Source organism: Orbicella franksi, chromosome 2, assembly GCF_964199315.1.
Source record: "Orbicella franksi chromosome 2, jaOrbFran1.1, whole genome shotgun sequence".
In the NCBI taxonomy this organism is placed as follows: domain Eukaryota; kingdom Metazoa; phylum Cnidaria; class Anthozoa; order Scleractinia; family Merulinidae; genus Orbicella; species Orbicella franksi.
Window position 1 is genome coordinate 11237927 of NC_138146.1, and position 16170 is coordinate 11254096.

At 38.6% G+C, this 16170-nt stretch overlaps 1 protein-coding gene across 6 annotated transcripts in view; it reads left to right on the forward strand.

Moving 5' to 3' along the window:
- The window catches only part of LOC145479955 (tudor domain-containing 6-like), a 129938-nt gene that overhangs the window by 44881 nt on the left and 68887 nt on the right, over window positions 1–16170 (forward strand). For 5 of the 6 annotated variants that reach the window (XM_081458433.1, XM_081458428.1, XM_081458429.1 and 2 more), the window contains one exon: window positions 16025–16165. In XM_081458433.1, the coding sequence (XP_081314559.1) occupies window positions 16025–16165 (141 nt within the window). Of the gene's footprint in view, window positions 1–319; window positions 4486–16024; window positions 16166–16170 lie in introns of those variants that run through there. The other variant, XM_081458434.1, reaches the window with a different exon arrangement.

Sequence of the window (16170 nt, forward strand, 5' to 3'; positions counted from 1 at the left end):
GCAACCTCGCAACTCCTGAGATAGAGAATGATCTGCATGCCTCCGCAGAGGCTTTCAGAGAGAAGGTTTATAAGACATTTTGTCGTGACAGGCAGTTAAACAAGAAGATGAAAGGACAAACAGGGTCAAGCAAGGAAGTAATCATTAAAGCGGATTGTGTACAGTTTGCTCAAATGATCATTACCACGGAGAACAGAACGTTGAAGATGAATGATGTACTGAACCACCCTCTCGGACCTCAGTTGTCCTTGGGTCCTTGACTCGGCTGATGCCAGGATTGCTGAAGAGAACCAGCAAATCATCACTTGCCAATAAAAACCACAAGAGAGAGAAGAGAGGCTCAGAAAGCGGGCATAAAGTTGGAAACTTCAAGGCAGACTACAGGATACATCAACAGCAAGAGAACAACTAAGGTCGACGAACGAGGAAGCAGGTACCAGAGTGTTTCTCCATGCAGCATATATTCTGTGCCAAACAAGGCAAAGTTGACTCGAACCAGCTACCTCCCTGTGCAGATTGTTTCTGTTGTTTAAGGATGTACTCCTTGAGAGCAAACTACCAATTGCAAACAGCTATTTCGAGAAGTTTACAGAGCTGCCCTCAAGTCTCTTCACCATGCAGTTGGTCAAAGATGGGTCGAGGAGTACTGCAACTTATCCATCAATGGATGAATGGCAAACCCTGCCCTGCAGTTCTTCTTGAGTTTCTCTCCTGTTTTTGTGCAAGATCATGCAAGATCATGCAAGCTGTCCACGTGCCGACCTGCCTTACAAATGACCTTAAATGCACCGATATGTGCCGCCTTCGTGACTGCAACAATAGAGGCCTTAAGAAATGACGACTGCGACGCCAGAGACGACGTTCAGTAAAAAATAATTTTATATTTTACCTTCGAATTTCGCAGCAGTATAGGTTTGTTCGTTGCATCTATCTGTCCCAGAACTTACTCAAGCTAAATGTGTAATGCCAGTGTTGAATTCCAAATTAAAATATGAAACATTAGCTGCTGCTGTTCGCTTTCTCCAAAATACGCAGAACCTAGTCATTTCACGTTGTTATTTTCAAGAGGACGGCAAAGAAATGTACAAAGATTTATAACGCACTTCCACAGCCATTGTTCTGGTCCTTAAATCTTTTGTTTGGTAACGTTCTTGTTGCTGTTGCCGTCATGGTTTGCTTAAGGTCTCTAATTGTTTTGTTCATTAAACCTTTTGTTTGTTGACGTTCTCGTTGCCGTCGTGGTTTTCTTAAACTCCCTAATAGTGCTGAGGAGGAGGAGATTCTTGATGAACAATGCTCTGATGACGAGAAGGATCAGGAAAATTAAGGCATTTTAAATAGAAATAATAATAAATAATCCTTTAAGCTAGATTAACAAGATAGTGTTGAGGAAATTGTGAAACCATTACTCCTCCTCGTAAATTATGCTTTCTTTTTATGGCAATATTTCTCAATTTCTTATAAATTTTTGGGCTTCTTCAACATAAGGGAGCTTTTCAAAAGTCTTTTTAATTGCATAATGAGTGCTTTGAATCAAAAGGGAAAATGCTTTCAATTTTTAAACACTTTTGCCACATTCTGCTTTAGAATAATAGTTTTTTAACAGCGAAGATGGTGGATCCAAGATGGCGGATCCAAGATGGCCGACAGGTATTAATTGAGAACTACTGTCTTGATAGCAATTGCATCTCACCAAATCATTAGTTGTGAGATCAACGCATTAAAAAAAAATACTTAAAAGTTCTTTGGTTAAAATTTAAATATTTTTCAGCATTGCCATGGAAACAAAATCCTTAAAGCTCATGTAAGTTTTAACTAAGTGGTTTAAAAACTCATCTGGCAGAAATTTCCATCATTGCACATATAGAGTACCCTTTACGTATGGTTATTGAGCATGGAAATACCGGTACTACTTAAGCAGTCATTGCTTGTATCCTGATGATTCTGTAGAAATGAGTGACGTCACTTTGTCACGTGATAAATCCTGTTAAGCTACTCATTTAGCATTGCTATCGTACATAATATGAAACTAGAGTAATTGCAGTTTTCAAAAATATATGGTGGCATTACTCCCCCTGAGTGGTACCGAAATGCTATTTTTTGGGGTCCTGGCCCATGGACTAATAGGGTCTTTAATCTGATGAAACTAAAACGTCGGAAGGAAAAGTAATTTCTAATTTTGGAATATGACTACGTCACATGACAAGAGGAATTTGCAAATTTAATTTCAAATAAAGAAGTATGGGGCTTCACAATAGTTTGAGCCTTTCATTTCCATGATGATCTAGTTATTTGTTTAGCGTCTGTACCTGTGCACTAATTAATGATGATGCAATAGTTGATATTAGGTAATTGTTGACGACCATTAGTATGAGTTAATACAAGTACAGTGTATGTAAGACTTCCAGTATTACAAACTAAGACAAGAGCACTTTCAATTGTTAACCCTTTAAGAGCAAATGTACACAAGGATCAAAAATAGTTCGGTAAGGCTTGGAAAATAGAATTTGCCCTACTGTTGCATATAAGTAGGCCTCAGTAAAAGTAGAAACGCTATGTAGTTTTTTCTTCAAATGTCTTGGTATTTCTGAGTAAAAGGACATTATCGGTTTCACGTCCAGACATCAATCTAACGAGTTCTAACTGGGCTGAAAATTGACCATTTTCATTCGATTCGCATTTCGCAACTATTGAGCACAGAAAAGTTGTAATACAACCAACTTAATGCAGAACTATTCCTTTGACCAAAAAAGCCCAGTCTCAAGAATATTGGATTGATCTAACTATTTAGCGGTAAAGAAAACCAAAGTGTTCTCCAACGTTGAGTTTGTCAGTCAGCTAAGGTAAACATATATATGTTGGTTTATGCTTAAGTCGAGCTGATATTCTTGTGATATTTCGAATTGAAGTGTTTTAATGACAAAAACAATGGTAGTACTTTTGGTCACACATTCCACTGCTGGCGTGATTTTAATTTTTTTGTGTATGATTTGAATAATTTTTTGACGAGTGCCTAATCATTTTCCCAAACTGAACTTTACATATATTGAAAGACCTATCCTAGTATAGTTAGGATTTAAAATCTTTTGGAATTCCGAGACATGGCACATGGTCAAAATGACAATTCCTTTCACCGACTGACTAACTCAATATTGGAGAACACTCTGGTTTTGTTTACTGCTAAATAATTAGATTAATCCAACATTCTTGAAATCGTCCTTTGTTAGACAAGGAATAGTTCTGCAATAAGCTGGTTGTATTACAACTTTTCTGCGCTCAATAGTTGCGAAATGCGAATTGAATGAAAATGGTCGATTTTCAGTCCAGTTGGGACTCGCTAAATTGCACGAAATAATTATGCTCCCTCATCATAGGCCTGCAATGCATGCAGAGAGCTAGATAATAAAGCTCTGAGGGAGATATGAAAGGCCGCGTGCAAGAATGTCCCCTAGATTTTTTGGCCATTTTGAAAGTGCTCAAAAATAGCTGAATTTTGGCATGTAGGCTTCGTTTTACCTGAGAAACATTGCTCTGAAGTTTTTTAGGCTGGGGCGCTCTTTGTTCTCACGAAATAACGTATGCAAAAAACTCAGTTTTCCAAGTGGCATCTTTTGGAGATCTTTTGTTGAACAAAAAACAAAAGAAACCTTATTATTTTGTTGAACAGCAAACAGGCAGATTGTTTATAGTGTATTCCACTGAATTTTAGCTGTCTTAAAGTTAAAGGAAAATAGTATATAGAGCGGAAATCTGGGAACAGATTGTTTACATCGGTTATTGTGACGTGAACACAACACGTGAATCGATCGAGCGTCAAACGAAATACCATCGAACAAAAAAGAGATGTGCCGCATTAGGGCTCTGTCAACTAATATCTTAAGCATTGTGTTAAAGTACCTTGTATGCCTGCCTGGTGGTTGAGAGGCATCATAAAGCCTCGATAAACCCGTAAGTCATCAGCACGTTTTAAAGAATCAAAATGTGTTCTGAAACTTCGAAGGCAGCTGATATACCGTAATCGTGTTATCTGCGTTCGAAGTCAGATCGAGCCAGGCAGCAAAGTCCAAGAGCAGTTCTTGCCCAAGAAAAATACCCTCTCGTGAGTTGTGGCTCATTTGCCAAGCGTTGCTAGTGTCAAAGTTTGGAAAGCAAGAACTGGTTTTAGACTTATAAAATTTGTCTTGTATCGACCGCCATGTTTTCCCGCGCACGAGGTGTAAAGACCCTTCCCGGCATCCATTGCGATCACGTTCTGCTCGCGTTTCTCGAACTGGTAACTAGATTGTTTCAGCTTTTTTCATTTAAACATAATAATGGCCAACAAGTAGCGATCGATTGTAACATAGATCTGTGATCCAGGTTGCGTTGATTTTATTTCATATCGGCATGATTTGTAGTGTTTTGAACTTCTGGGATCAGCGGACATGCAGATGTATGGAGACCTGTACGTTGCGCAGAAGGGTTAATTTGTTAATCTGTTAGGCGGTGAGTGACATAAAGCTACAATCGCGTTTGTTGAAAAATATGTATTTATCTCATGATTTTTAAACATTTAAGACGTTGCTGTATTTGGAAAAGTGCTTATTTAATGTTTATTTGTTCAGTGCAGATAATCATTGTCCCAGATAACCAAAGTAAATTCCAGATGTTAACACTATTTTCTGGCCGCCATATTTTACCTATTTAGACATGAAATCAACATTTTTGAGCTTATACGTTGTGTGAAATTAACAATTTGCTGTTTTCTAAGTGAAATCAACATCCTTTCCGTCACGCGTTACATGAAATCAACATTTTTACCTATTTAGACCTGAAATCAACATTTTTGAGCTTATGCGTTGCGTTAAATTAACATTTTTCTGTTTTCTAAGTGAAATCAACATCCTTGCCGTCACGCGTTAACATGAAATCAGCATTTTTACCTATTTAGACCTGAAATTAACAATTTTTAGCTTATATGTTGCGTGAAATTAACATTTTGCTGTTTTCTAAGTGAAATCAGCATCCTTTCCGTCACGCGTTAACGTGAAATCAGCACTTTTACCTATTTAGACCTGAAATCAACATTTTTGAGCTTTGTGAGATTAACATTTTGCTGTTTTCTAAGTGAAATTAACATCCTTGCCATCACGTATTAACGTGAAATCAGCATTTTTACCTATTTAGACCTGAGATCAACATTTTTGAGCTTGTACATTGCGTGAAATTAACATGTTGCTGTTTTCTAAGTGAAATCAACATCCTTGCCGTCATGCATTAACGTGAAATCAGCATTTTTACCTATTTAGACCTGAAATCGACATTTTTGAGCTTGTACGTTGCGTGAAATTAACATGTTGCTGTTTTCTAAGTGAAATCGACATCCTTGCCGTCACGCGTTAACGTGAAATCAGCGTTTTTTTCTATTTAGACCCGAAATCAACTTTTTTGAGTTTATACGTTGCGTGAAATTAACATTTTGCTTTTTTCTAAGTGAAATCAACAACCTTCCCTTCACGGATTAACGTGAAATCAACATTTAAACCTTTTTTGACGTAAAATTGACATTTTTGAGCTTTTACGTTGCGTGAAATTGACATTTTGCTCCTTGCTAAGAGAAATCAACATCCTTGCTGTCGCGCGTTAACATGAGTCAACACTTTAACCACTTTTGACCTGAAATCAACAAATTTGAACTTATATAAGTTGCGTGAAATTGACATTTTGCTGGTTTCTAAGTAAAATCAAAGTCCTTGTGGTCGTGGTGGGCCGATCCTTTGTTGTAATAAACCGAGGCGAGACTTCGACTTATACATGTAACAAAGGCTTGGCTTGGCTTGGCTATTATAACAAAGGATCGGCTCTGTTTATCATAACAAAGGCCCGACTTCATTTATTTGAAAGACTTGGCGGGAAAAGGTCGTCAGGTATTTTAATCAAAACTGAACTTTGTCGAAAACGCTCTAAATTTTGCATGCAGTTTTGTTCAGGTATGTTAAGCAATGTCCCGTAGTTTTCACTCTAAAGTTTGCTTCGTTCTCAAGATATTGCGTATGCAGTAAACCACTCGGTTTTTCCAACCTGTGTGCCTTTTTTGCATATGTTATTTCTCGAGAACGAAGAGCAACTCAGTGAAAAAAACTTCAGAGCAATGTTTCTCAGGTGAAATGAAGCCCACATGCCAAAATTCAGCTAGTTTTGAGCACTTTCAAAAATGGGCAAAAATCCAGGGGACGTTCACATGGCCTTTCAATTGTTTGTATCTATAGTATAGTGTAGATCCACGAAGATCAAAGACGTCAGAGCTCAAGAAAAAGACAAAAATGGTGTCACGTCTGCCACAATTTATTGGTCTTTTTTTAAAACTCTATTTACTATTTACTTTGAATGAATTATCGTATCCTTCTAGTTTAAAGAACGTTCACTTATCATGGAAATGTAATTGGTAAATCACGCATCATGTGCTTGTAAAATAGCAAATCACGCATCATGTTACAATGTCCTGTCCCGCGTCACTTGGCTAATTTGGTCTCAATCATGGGTCATGCAGCTAATTTTTGGGCGATCACGCATCATGCAGAAAACCTTTGTTACCCTTTTGGCAAGTTGGCATGTTGTCTATTTGTTGCAGTATTTAATTTTTCCTTGATTTGGAGGAATAGGAGGTAAGATATAAATGAATTCACATTTCAAACAAAGCAAAATTTTATAATTGAATCCATCTTCAATTCAGTTTGAAGCAGCCTTTCACTCGGTTGAGAAAGTGCACTTAGGAATACAAATCGGAGGTGACAATATGAATAACGAAAGCAAAACATGTTGATGAAGAACGAGTTTCCAAATGCTTTGGTGAAAATGCACCAATGCCTTGACTTCTTGTCATCGAGATTTAAGTGCATTTGATGGTTTGCGTATCTCTGAGCGGTACTGTAATGCTTTTCATTTCATCGGTACTTATTGCCAGTACATAAATTAACATTGTGAAACAAAGCAAATTCGGGCCATATTTTTCCAACCAAAATCAGGCCACAATGAACCAAAACTGGGGCTTAAAAATTACAGCCCAAAATGAACCAAAAGTAAACTCACCAAAACTTAAATTCCTGAGCCTCATTCTCAGCTGTAGAGCCAAAAAGGGAATATGAATCCGATGGAGCTAAACAGGGCCTAAAATTGGGCCAAAAATTGAACTAAAATTATGCTGTAAGTATGGGTGACTGGTGACTGGTGACTGCCTGTGTGCTGTGCAGATTGGTAATGTATACAGTCAATGAGTTATCAATCTAAGATATCACTGTAAAAGAACAGTAAAGGTGTTTTTACCTTATATGCTCATCTCACATACAAAGATGTTAAGTCTTTCTGCAATGGATCGGTCCATGAATTCTTAGCTTGAAAGCTAGCCATATTAGCAAAGTTCATGTCATGTCCATGTTCGTCCATGTGCGTCCATGTGCTTTCTTTCAAGTGTTGTGCAATACTGTGGACTTTCGAGTGTCAAGGAAGCTTATTGTGGACTGTAGTGGATACTGAAGTTGTTTATGTAAAGTTTGAAGTCAGTGTTAATGGCATTTAAAAACCTTGTAGACATGTCTTCATGAAATTTGTAAGACTTTTCGAGGTAGCTTATTGAAGACTGTAGCGGATAAATTGTTTATTTAAAGTTTGAAGTCAGTGTTAATGGCATTTAAAAACCTTGCAGACATGTCTTCACGAAGTGTGTACGACTTTTTGTACGAACAGAAAGCTGTAGTTTGACTGCATGTTGTCTATCCTCTTCTCGACCGAAACCAATGCTGCTTTCTGCTGAATAAATCAAAGAAGTGTTACGGTATCACTTGACCGCCAGAAAGATATACTATGAAACTCTTCTACGAACCCAACTTATTTATTTAGCAATACGTAATATAATCTTAGCTACAAAGGAGCGATTTCTGAACAATACAATCTACTACTAAACTAAGTTAAGCCTACTGCTAAACTTTAGTCACCACTGACACGAACTCACAACAAATCTCGGTGTCTCCAAAGAAATCTCCTTACGGTCCACTTGACCTTAAACACAGTTCCTCAATAGCTTTTACAACAGCAATAACACTCTATAGCTTTTCCACTCGGTCTCTGCCGAGAACAACAACGGGACTGTAGCTTCCAACTCGGTTTCTGCCGAGAACTAATGAGACTGTATAGCTTCTTCTCTCGGTCTCTGCCGAGAACTAATGGAACAACCTGCACTACCTAGCTGATTCTTTATATACTTTTATCTAACATTCTAGAACATTCTTGGAGCTTCTATTTATGTAGCATTACATTACAATTACATCATTCGTTAAGTCTCTCTAAAAGCGGTCCACTGCATTTGGGGTCTGCAAAAAGTTTTCCCTCAAACTTTTTCTCAGTGAACTATCTTGGGTCATAAGTAAATGCAAAGACTTTAGTTTTTGCAAATATGTCAAAATAATTTTTTTAGAGCTTAAAACAATCATAGCCGGAAAACGCCTAAATTTGAGCGTTCCAAGGACGGAAAATTTCCTAAATTGATGAGCTCGCTGCTCAAAGACCGTCAAACGTAACAAGAAATTGTTATTATCCCTACATTAAGTGATCCTTCAAGCGTAAGAAATGCACGTTACTTTTGATATATTTTATTTTGGAGGATTCTGAAAATTTATCTTTTACCACCCGTTTTATCACTTTCTGAAAACCTGCGAAAGTAGCTTGTCTTCGCTGGCGTTTATTTCCCAAGTCCAGACCCAGCTGCTCAAAACTCCAACTGAATTCTGCAATAAAAGGGTTAGGAAGCATAGAAATATAAAAATGCCTTGCGCTTTTTATCTTCCTTTCCCACAGCGACTTCGAACTTTCTGTGCTTTGTGCGAATCTCACAGTTCATTATGCAAATTAGGTTGTCACGCAAGTTCACATTCAAAACGCTTTAACATTGTTACATTTCGCCTTAAGTCTAAAATAAAAACGATCACACAAAAATAAAAATTACTAACGGCTTAAGTAGCTGAAAGTGGTGACTTATTTGTTCCCTTGTTCCGTGCCGTGAGGAAATCGCTGGGAAATGATGTGGCGGCTCCAAATTATTATGCAAATTTGGTTGCCTGTAAAACTTGGTCTACATAATCGGGAAACTTTTTCATGTTTTTGAATCTAGCTTTTCTTCTATTGACGATTTAAAAAAGAGATATGTGTAATTCAATATTTGCATGCACTTAGGGTTCTAATTCTTAAACTGGTGTAAAATTCAGCTTTTAATATGTGTGAAAGGCTTCTACAATGAACACTGAAATCGTCAATTTGTGATCAATGCATTTAATTCAATTAGCTTCTATTCTGTTTATTATCTTCCATTCGGCAACTGAAAGTTGAAGGGCGACATGGTTAAGCTTTGCAGGTTTTCGTGGATTAATATATCTGTATCATTTATGAGCGAAGTTAGATATTTAGTAACTTGAAATAGTTTGCGTGGCAAGAATTAATATCAAAAAATCAATCTTGGCTTTTTTAATTACCGTTGAAGTGACCGCCCAACAACAGGAATAGGCAATTTTATAACTAATTTTGGTGGCCTCGTTTAGTATCAATTTTGTAATTTAATTTTAGGAGCATTTTTGGCAAGAAATTTCAGTGCTAGTTGTGTAGTGTTAGTTTTGGCTAAAGCCTAGCTAACATGATTAAATTTTACCACCGTGTCTGCTTTTTATCGCGCACGTGTACAGACCTTTGTGGGGTTCAATAGTAACATCGGGTATCATTAGCTGACTTCAACGCAATGACTCCATAGAAAGTCAGCTTGCTTCCATCCATTTGTTATGAGAGACCATGACGGAGGGACAGCTTATCTTGGCGAGGGCTGGCCTTTTTTATTTAGACGAGTCGCTTGTCACGCAAATGTCCATATGCGCCAAGCACAGGCACACGTATCGGAAGTTCTGGCAACCCAGAAAAGCCTGTCAGTATCCAGCACATCAAGGGCGTCCTGGTAGGAGCCAGAAAGGGGCAAAGAGCCGATATTCAGTGGATCTTGAAATGGCTAAAGCCATCAAATGTATGGTGTTCTTGTTCAAGTCGGTTCAGGTGCGTACAACAAATTGTAACTTTCTTACACACCTTTTGTTACATAACACAGGCGTTAAAACATTTCATTGATTTCCTTTGCAAAATAGTTTACCTCAGTTTTAGATTCTTATATGGGATAGTTTTTCTTCCAGACATTGACTTTGCAAAGTGAAAGTTCAAGCGGAGCAACAACGGCGGAGGCAGAATCCCTGAAAAGTACCTCACGACTGCAAATCAGATGGGTACTTCAAAAGGAACACGCAAGTGTGAGATTTTCTCAAAAGGTTAGGCAGTATCTGATACAGAAGTTTAACATCGGGCAAGACACTGGTAAGAAAGAAGATCCAGCCCAAGTTGCGAAGGATATGCAGACTGCTCCATAGTAGACGGAGAGAGAATGTTTGATAGAACGGAGTGGCTCTCGAAGTGTTAAATTCAAGGTTTCTTTTCGAGATTGTCTGCAAGCATAAAACAGGGAAGTCAGAAGCGAATAGAGTCGATGAGTGGAGGTGAGCTAGATACAGACACAGAGGAGGACGACGATATAGCAGAGGAGTACGCTTGCAAGTTAGTGTAGACGGGGAGCATTTGAAGGGAAGGGAAGGGAAGCTGTAGTGGGGAAAGTAGGTTTGACCCACCCAATCTTGTACGATATTTACGATCTGTGCATGTTTGCAAGAGAGGCGAAGCTACCAACTTTAAAGGCCAAGATGCTTAGAGAGATCTGTACACATTTTGACCTCCCATTTCAATTTAGAGATACCAAGGCAGTTCTTGTTACAAAAGTGAAGGAAATGGTTTCAGAATGTAGTTGTAACACCCAACAGTAATGACAGTCAAAGACACTGTTATTTAAAAATAGTATGCAGCTGATCTGGGGACGAGACTAGGTATTAGTGGTACCTGTAAGCGTTTAGACCATATTCCTTGCGAGCAACGGCACAGGGGCCTTTTTCTCAAACGCACCGGAAACTTTGGGGACCCGGAAAGCCATTTTTAGTTAATCAGTATTTAAAGACAGAGAGGTGTATACGCCCCTTAAACTTCTTATATGAAGGGAACCTTTGTTCATATTAAGAATATGTGAAAAAAAACAGCTCTATAGTCATAAGGTTTGAGATTATGCTACCGCTTTTCAGGTGCGAAAACTTTTCGGGACCTTCGAGAAATGGGAGCGATTTTGGTTACTTTGCCAATGTATAAAATTGTAACATGACAGAAAAATGTCCTGGTCATGCCCATGCTCCAAACTTGTGACTTCATATAAAATATCAATCTTGTTCCCAGAGTCTTCGTTCCCCTTGACCAGCGGTCAGAAAACAAGAGCTCTGGGAGCAACCATTTCAGGCATGCGCCATAGATGCAGACTGCGCAGTAAAACCGGATAGGCAGAACCATCAGAATTCGGTTATTTCAAAATGGTTGCCCCCAGAGCTCTCGTTTTCCGACCGCTGGTCAAGGGGAACGAAGACTCTGGGAACGAGATTGATAAAATATGTTATATGTTATATCTTATATGTTATGTTATATGCATATCATCAAAACGACATTTAACGTCATTTCTCAAGAAAGCGTTTGAAATGGATTTTACGACAGCTAAGACCCTTTAGGGTCATCTGGTGTTTTATCCGGCTGTAATGTATTGAAAGCAGTTTCAGAGGTAATAGGGGCACTGCTCCATAGAGAAAAGGTTAAATTAGCTGCCCTGAGAGGGATCCGAGTTCATATAGCTGTTAGGTCAGGACCGGCCCTCGCCACAACACAGCCCATCCTCATCCCTGTGTTGACTTTTTGATCATCCTGATTCTCGCTCTTCTGGAGTATAGTGAAACATATGAGAATCATCTGAGTGATTTGGTTACGAAAACGTTATTAAATAAAAAAGTACTTACTTAGTTAGGAGAACAATAATTGTCCACCAAGTCGATGCTCATTTTGAAGTGTTTTCCAAATGCATTGCAATTCCATTATAACCAAAGGGCAAGCAAGGTTTCAGTGTAAGATAATGAGTATTGCTAAAGCGAATACACACTGTACGAACCTGTACACGTTGGTTGACTTTGCAGTGTTTGCAGCAGATAAGGAGGTAAAATCTTTGTGGCTTGTGCAACGCAGCTGAGATTACGAAGGTCACGATGTTGTCGATTTCAATTACAGCATTCTGTCAAGATTTGATATCAATTTTCAAGTTTTAACATCGGCTAAATAGTATGTTTCACTTTAGAAACATCAGTAGAAAATGGAAAGAAAGAATCAAAACACTAGAAAAGGTTTGCAAACTGACCGGTCTATAAACAGGACTAGTAGAAGTAATGGACCGTGACTAAATTTGCAAATATTCTGGCCACGTTTTCCTGACTTTTCCACAAAGCGTCTGGAGATCACTGCTAATAATTCAGCAATGCTACCGATTGAAACCGTTTCTGAGTTTTAGTTTTTGTCGGATCCCTGTATCTTAAACGTGGCATGATTAATTAAAACAATGTGAGAGCGTTTTAAATGAAAACAATCTGAATTAGCGTGACAACCTAATTTGCATAATGAAGTGTGAGAATCGCACAAAACACAGAAAGTTCGAAGTCGCTGTGGGAAAGGAAGATAAAAAGCGCAAGGTATTTTTATATTTCTATGCTTCCTAACCCTTGTTTGGCAGAATTCAGTAGGATTTTTGAGCAGCCAGGTATGGACTTGGGAAATAAACGTCAGCGAAGACAAGCTACTCTCGCAGGTTTTCAGAAAGTGATAAAACGGGTGGTAAAAGATAAATTTTCAGGATCCCCCAAAACAAAATATATAAAAAGTAACGTGCATTTCTTACCCTTGAAGAATCACTTAATGTAGGGATAATAACAATTTTTTGTTACGTTTGGTGGTCTTTGAGCAGCGAGCTCGTCAAGTTAGGCAATTTTCCGTCCTTGGAACGCTCAAATTTAGGCGTTTTCCAGCTATGATTGTTTTGAGCTCTAAAAAAAATTATTTTGACGTATTTGCAAAAACTAAAGTCTTTGCATTTACTTATGACCCAAGATAGTTCTTTGAGAAAAGTTTGACGGAAAACTTTTTTCCGACCAGAAATGCAGTGGACCACTTTTAGAGAGACTGCCACTTAAAATGTTCTAAACTGTTCCATAGCGTGACAGTAGAAAGTTCTAGCACAAACATTGGGTGACTTGACATTCCAGAGGTTTCCAGAGACTTAAATATTCACGTCTGCTCTTCATAACAGAAGGAAATGATTTTCACTTTGCTGGCCTAGATTTCTGTGCACAAACTATGTAACCTAAACCCAACGAAAGTGTTTACATAGGAAAAGAGTTCAACTCCCACAGGGTTGCTTTGGTACACCAACATGTTCTCTGTTTCATTGTTTCGGAAGTGAAAATGCCCTGTAGCCGTTACCCCAAAGCCAAGGCAATTCAAAGTTGTGTTCGTAAACAAAATAATTGTCCTAGTTTTGGTTCTAAAAGCACCTCTCATACCAACGGAACAAACATGTTTGGTGTAGATTTACACGGACAGTATAAAATATGCACTGGGGACTGCGGACTGCAGATGCAGACTGTGGACTGCGGACTGCAGACTACGGACTACAGACTGGGTATAAAAATCAGACTTAGGTATAAAACGCGGACTAAGTATTATGGACTGGGCATAAAACGCGCGCGGACTCGGGTATAAAATTGGGACTGCGGACTAAATGCAGCCTCCTGACTGCGGTCCATGTTTTTTACTGACCGGTCGTAACTAATATTACACAATACATGTATAAACGAGAACAAACCCTCTCGTATGCACATGCTTTGCAATCAATTCATTTGTTTCTGCCCCTGCTGAAGGAAGACCAATTTCATGCCTACCTAAGAGCTCAGGCACAAAATGCTGTCCCTAGAATTTTTGTTTTTTAAACATACCAAGCCTACCAAAACTCGAATGCACTCTTTATTCTACGATTACTACTAGGAAATAAGTCTAACTCCTGTTTTAAATATCCTGATTCTTTAATTTGTTTTTATTGTGTTCAATACTTGAAGAATATGATTTGACATTGCGATACCAAGCCCGAGTAAACTATTTTGGAGCATTTAGGTAAATAAGAGTTGTTTGAGAGTACATTTTTATGTGGCTGGATCTGACCTTTGTCTGTGTTCATCTCATGGGGCATGTTTGATGGCATTAGTATTAAAGGATGAACTGAGATATTTTTTGTTCCAATGTTGGGCCTTGAATAAACTTGAAGTCGGGGCTTGGGTAAGGTGCTGTTCCATTTCCCCGGACTAGTAGATTTTCATTCTGGGCAAGTTACAGGCTTCCCAAGCTCAAAATACGTGTTGTATGTGACAGCTTGTGTACATAGAATATTGTATAGGAAAATCACCGATCGTAAAAAAAATTGTGTAAATAATTATCTCATTTGAAATGAAGTTTTCTTCCTCAAATGTGGTGCGTAATTGTTTCTTGTGCTGATTTTAAAGCCATTCTGACGCCGTTTAGTGAAGTTATTCGAAACCGTTGTCTCTCCTTCTAAAAGAATGGAGAGGCAGACCACTCCATCTGACCAGACGTCACTCCACAAATTGGTTTCTCCTCAAAAGCAAAAGTCCCAAATCGCAATAAAACCAGCAGTTCTATAAAACCCAATAAATTTCACTTCACATACGTGTGTTTCGGCGGTCGAAAGACTTGTGAAGAACGAAAAATTTGGCGTAAAGTTAGGTGCCAACAGCCGTTACGTAAAGGTCAAGTAGCTGGTTTCATCCTCAATTCTGATTGGTCCATTTAAACCAAGTCATGCGCTGACACACGGGGGTTCACGAGGGTCGTGTTGTCAGTGCATGACTTGGTTCAAATGGACTAATCAGAGTTGAGGATGAAACCAGCTGCTTGACCTTTGCATAACGGCCGTTGGCATGGACCTGCGTACAAGCACATCAGGAAAGCCGAAGGGGCTAACTGTAAGCCAAATTTTTCGTTCTTCACGAGTCTTTTGACCGCTGAAGCACACATATGTGGAGTGAAATTTATTGGGCTTTATGGAACTGTTAGTTTTATTGCGATTCGGGACTTTTCTCCTTTTGAAGAGAGAGCGATTTGTGGAGTGACGTTTGGCCAGCGATCAATTGATTGGTCTGCCTTTCCATTCTTTTAGGAGAGACAACGGTTTCAAATAACTCCACTAAACGGCATCAGAATGGCTTTAAAATCAGCACAAGAGACAGGTACACGACACATTTGAGGTAGGAACTTTATTTCAAATGAGATAGTTATTTACACAAAGTTTTTTTACGATTGGTGATTTTCCCATACAATTCTCTCTATACACAAGTTGTCACATACACCACGTATTTTGAGCTTGGGAGGCCTGTGGGCAAGTAATTTCCTGATGGGCAAGGGATCAAGCAAGTCATCTGCCAACTAAATCAGTAAAAGAGCAAACTATGACTTGCCCAGGGCAAGCAAAATTTGAGAGCTACTTGTCCCAAGGGGAAGCTGGAATTTTAAGTTTTTTTTCAAGCCCTGGGTCTGCAAAACTTGCTTTTAAGAGTGTGTCCATGAGAAAACCAGACAGCAGGTGATACAGCTCAAATCACTGATTTCACTCAAACTTGGCACAAAAGTTGGGTTTGGTGAGAAAATGATTGTGGAAAAGGTAGGTCAAAATATTTTATTCCCTTCAAGTAAGGGGAAGCCCCTGCAAAAATGGCCATTTGACACTAATTCATGCATATTTAATTAGCCATCTTTGTTTAGTATTTCTACAACAAGAAAAGCCACGTGAAATTGAAATCCATTGGGTCATATTGTACAACTATCAGTGTAAAAGCACAGATATTCATTTCAACGGGCAAGTTTGAGCAAAATCGTTGATTTGAGCTGTATCACCTTCTGCCTGGTTCTGCCTGGTTTTCTTGTGGACACACTCTTAATTGTCTGAACATGATATAGCTATATTGTTTAAAACTTGTTGATTTCAATATAGGTCTGTGTGCAATGGAGAAAAAAGGCAGGGACAGTTAGAAGATCTTGATTCTTGGAATCCAATGTCAGATGATTTTGAATCTGAAGCATTCAATAGCTACAAGGAACCAAGCATCACTGATTTTATTAATGCATTTCCAGGGTATG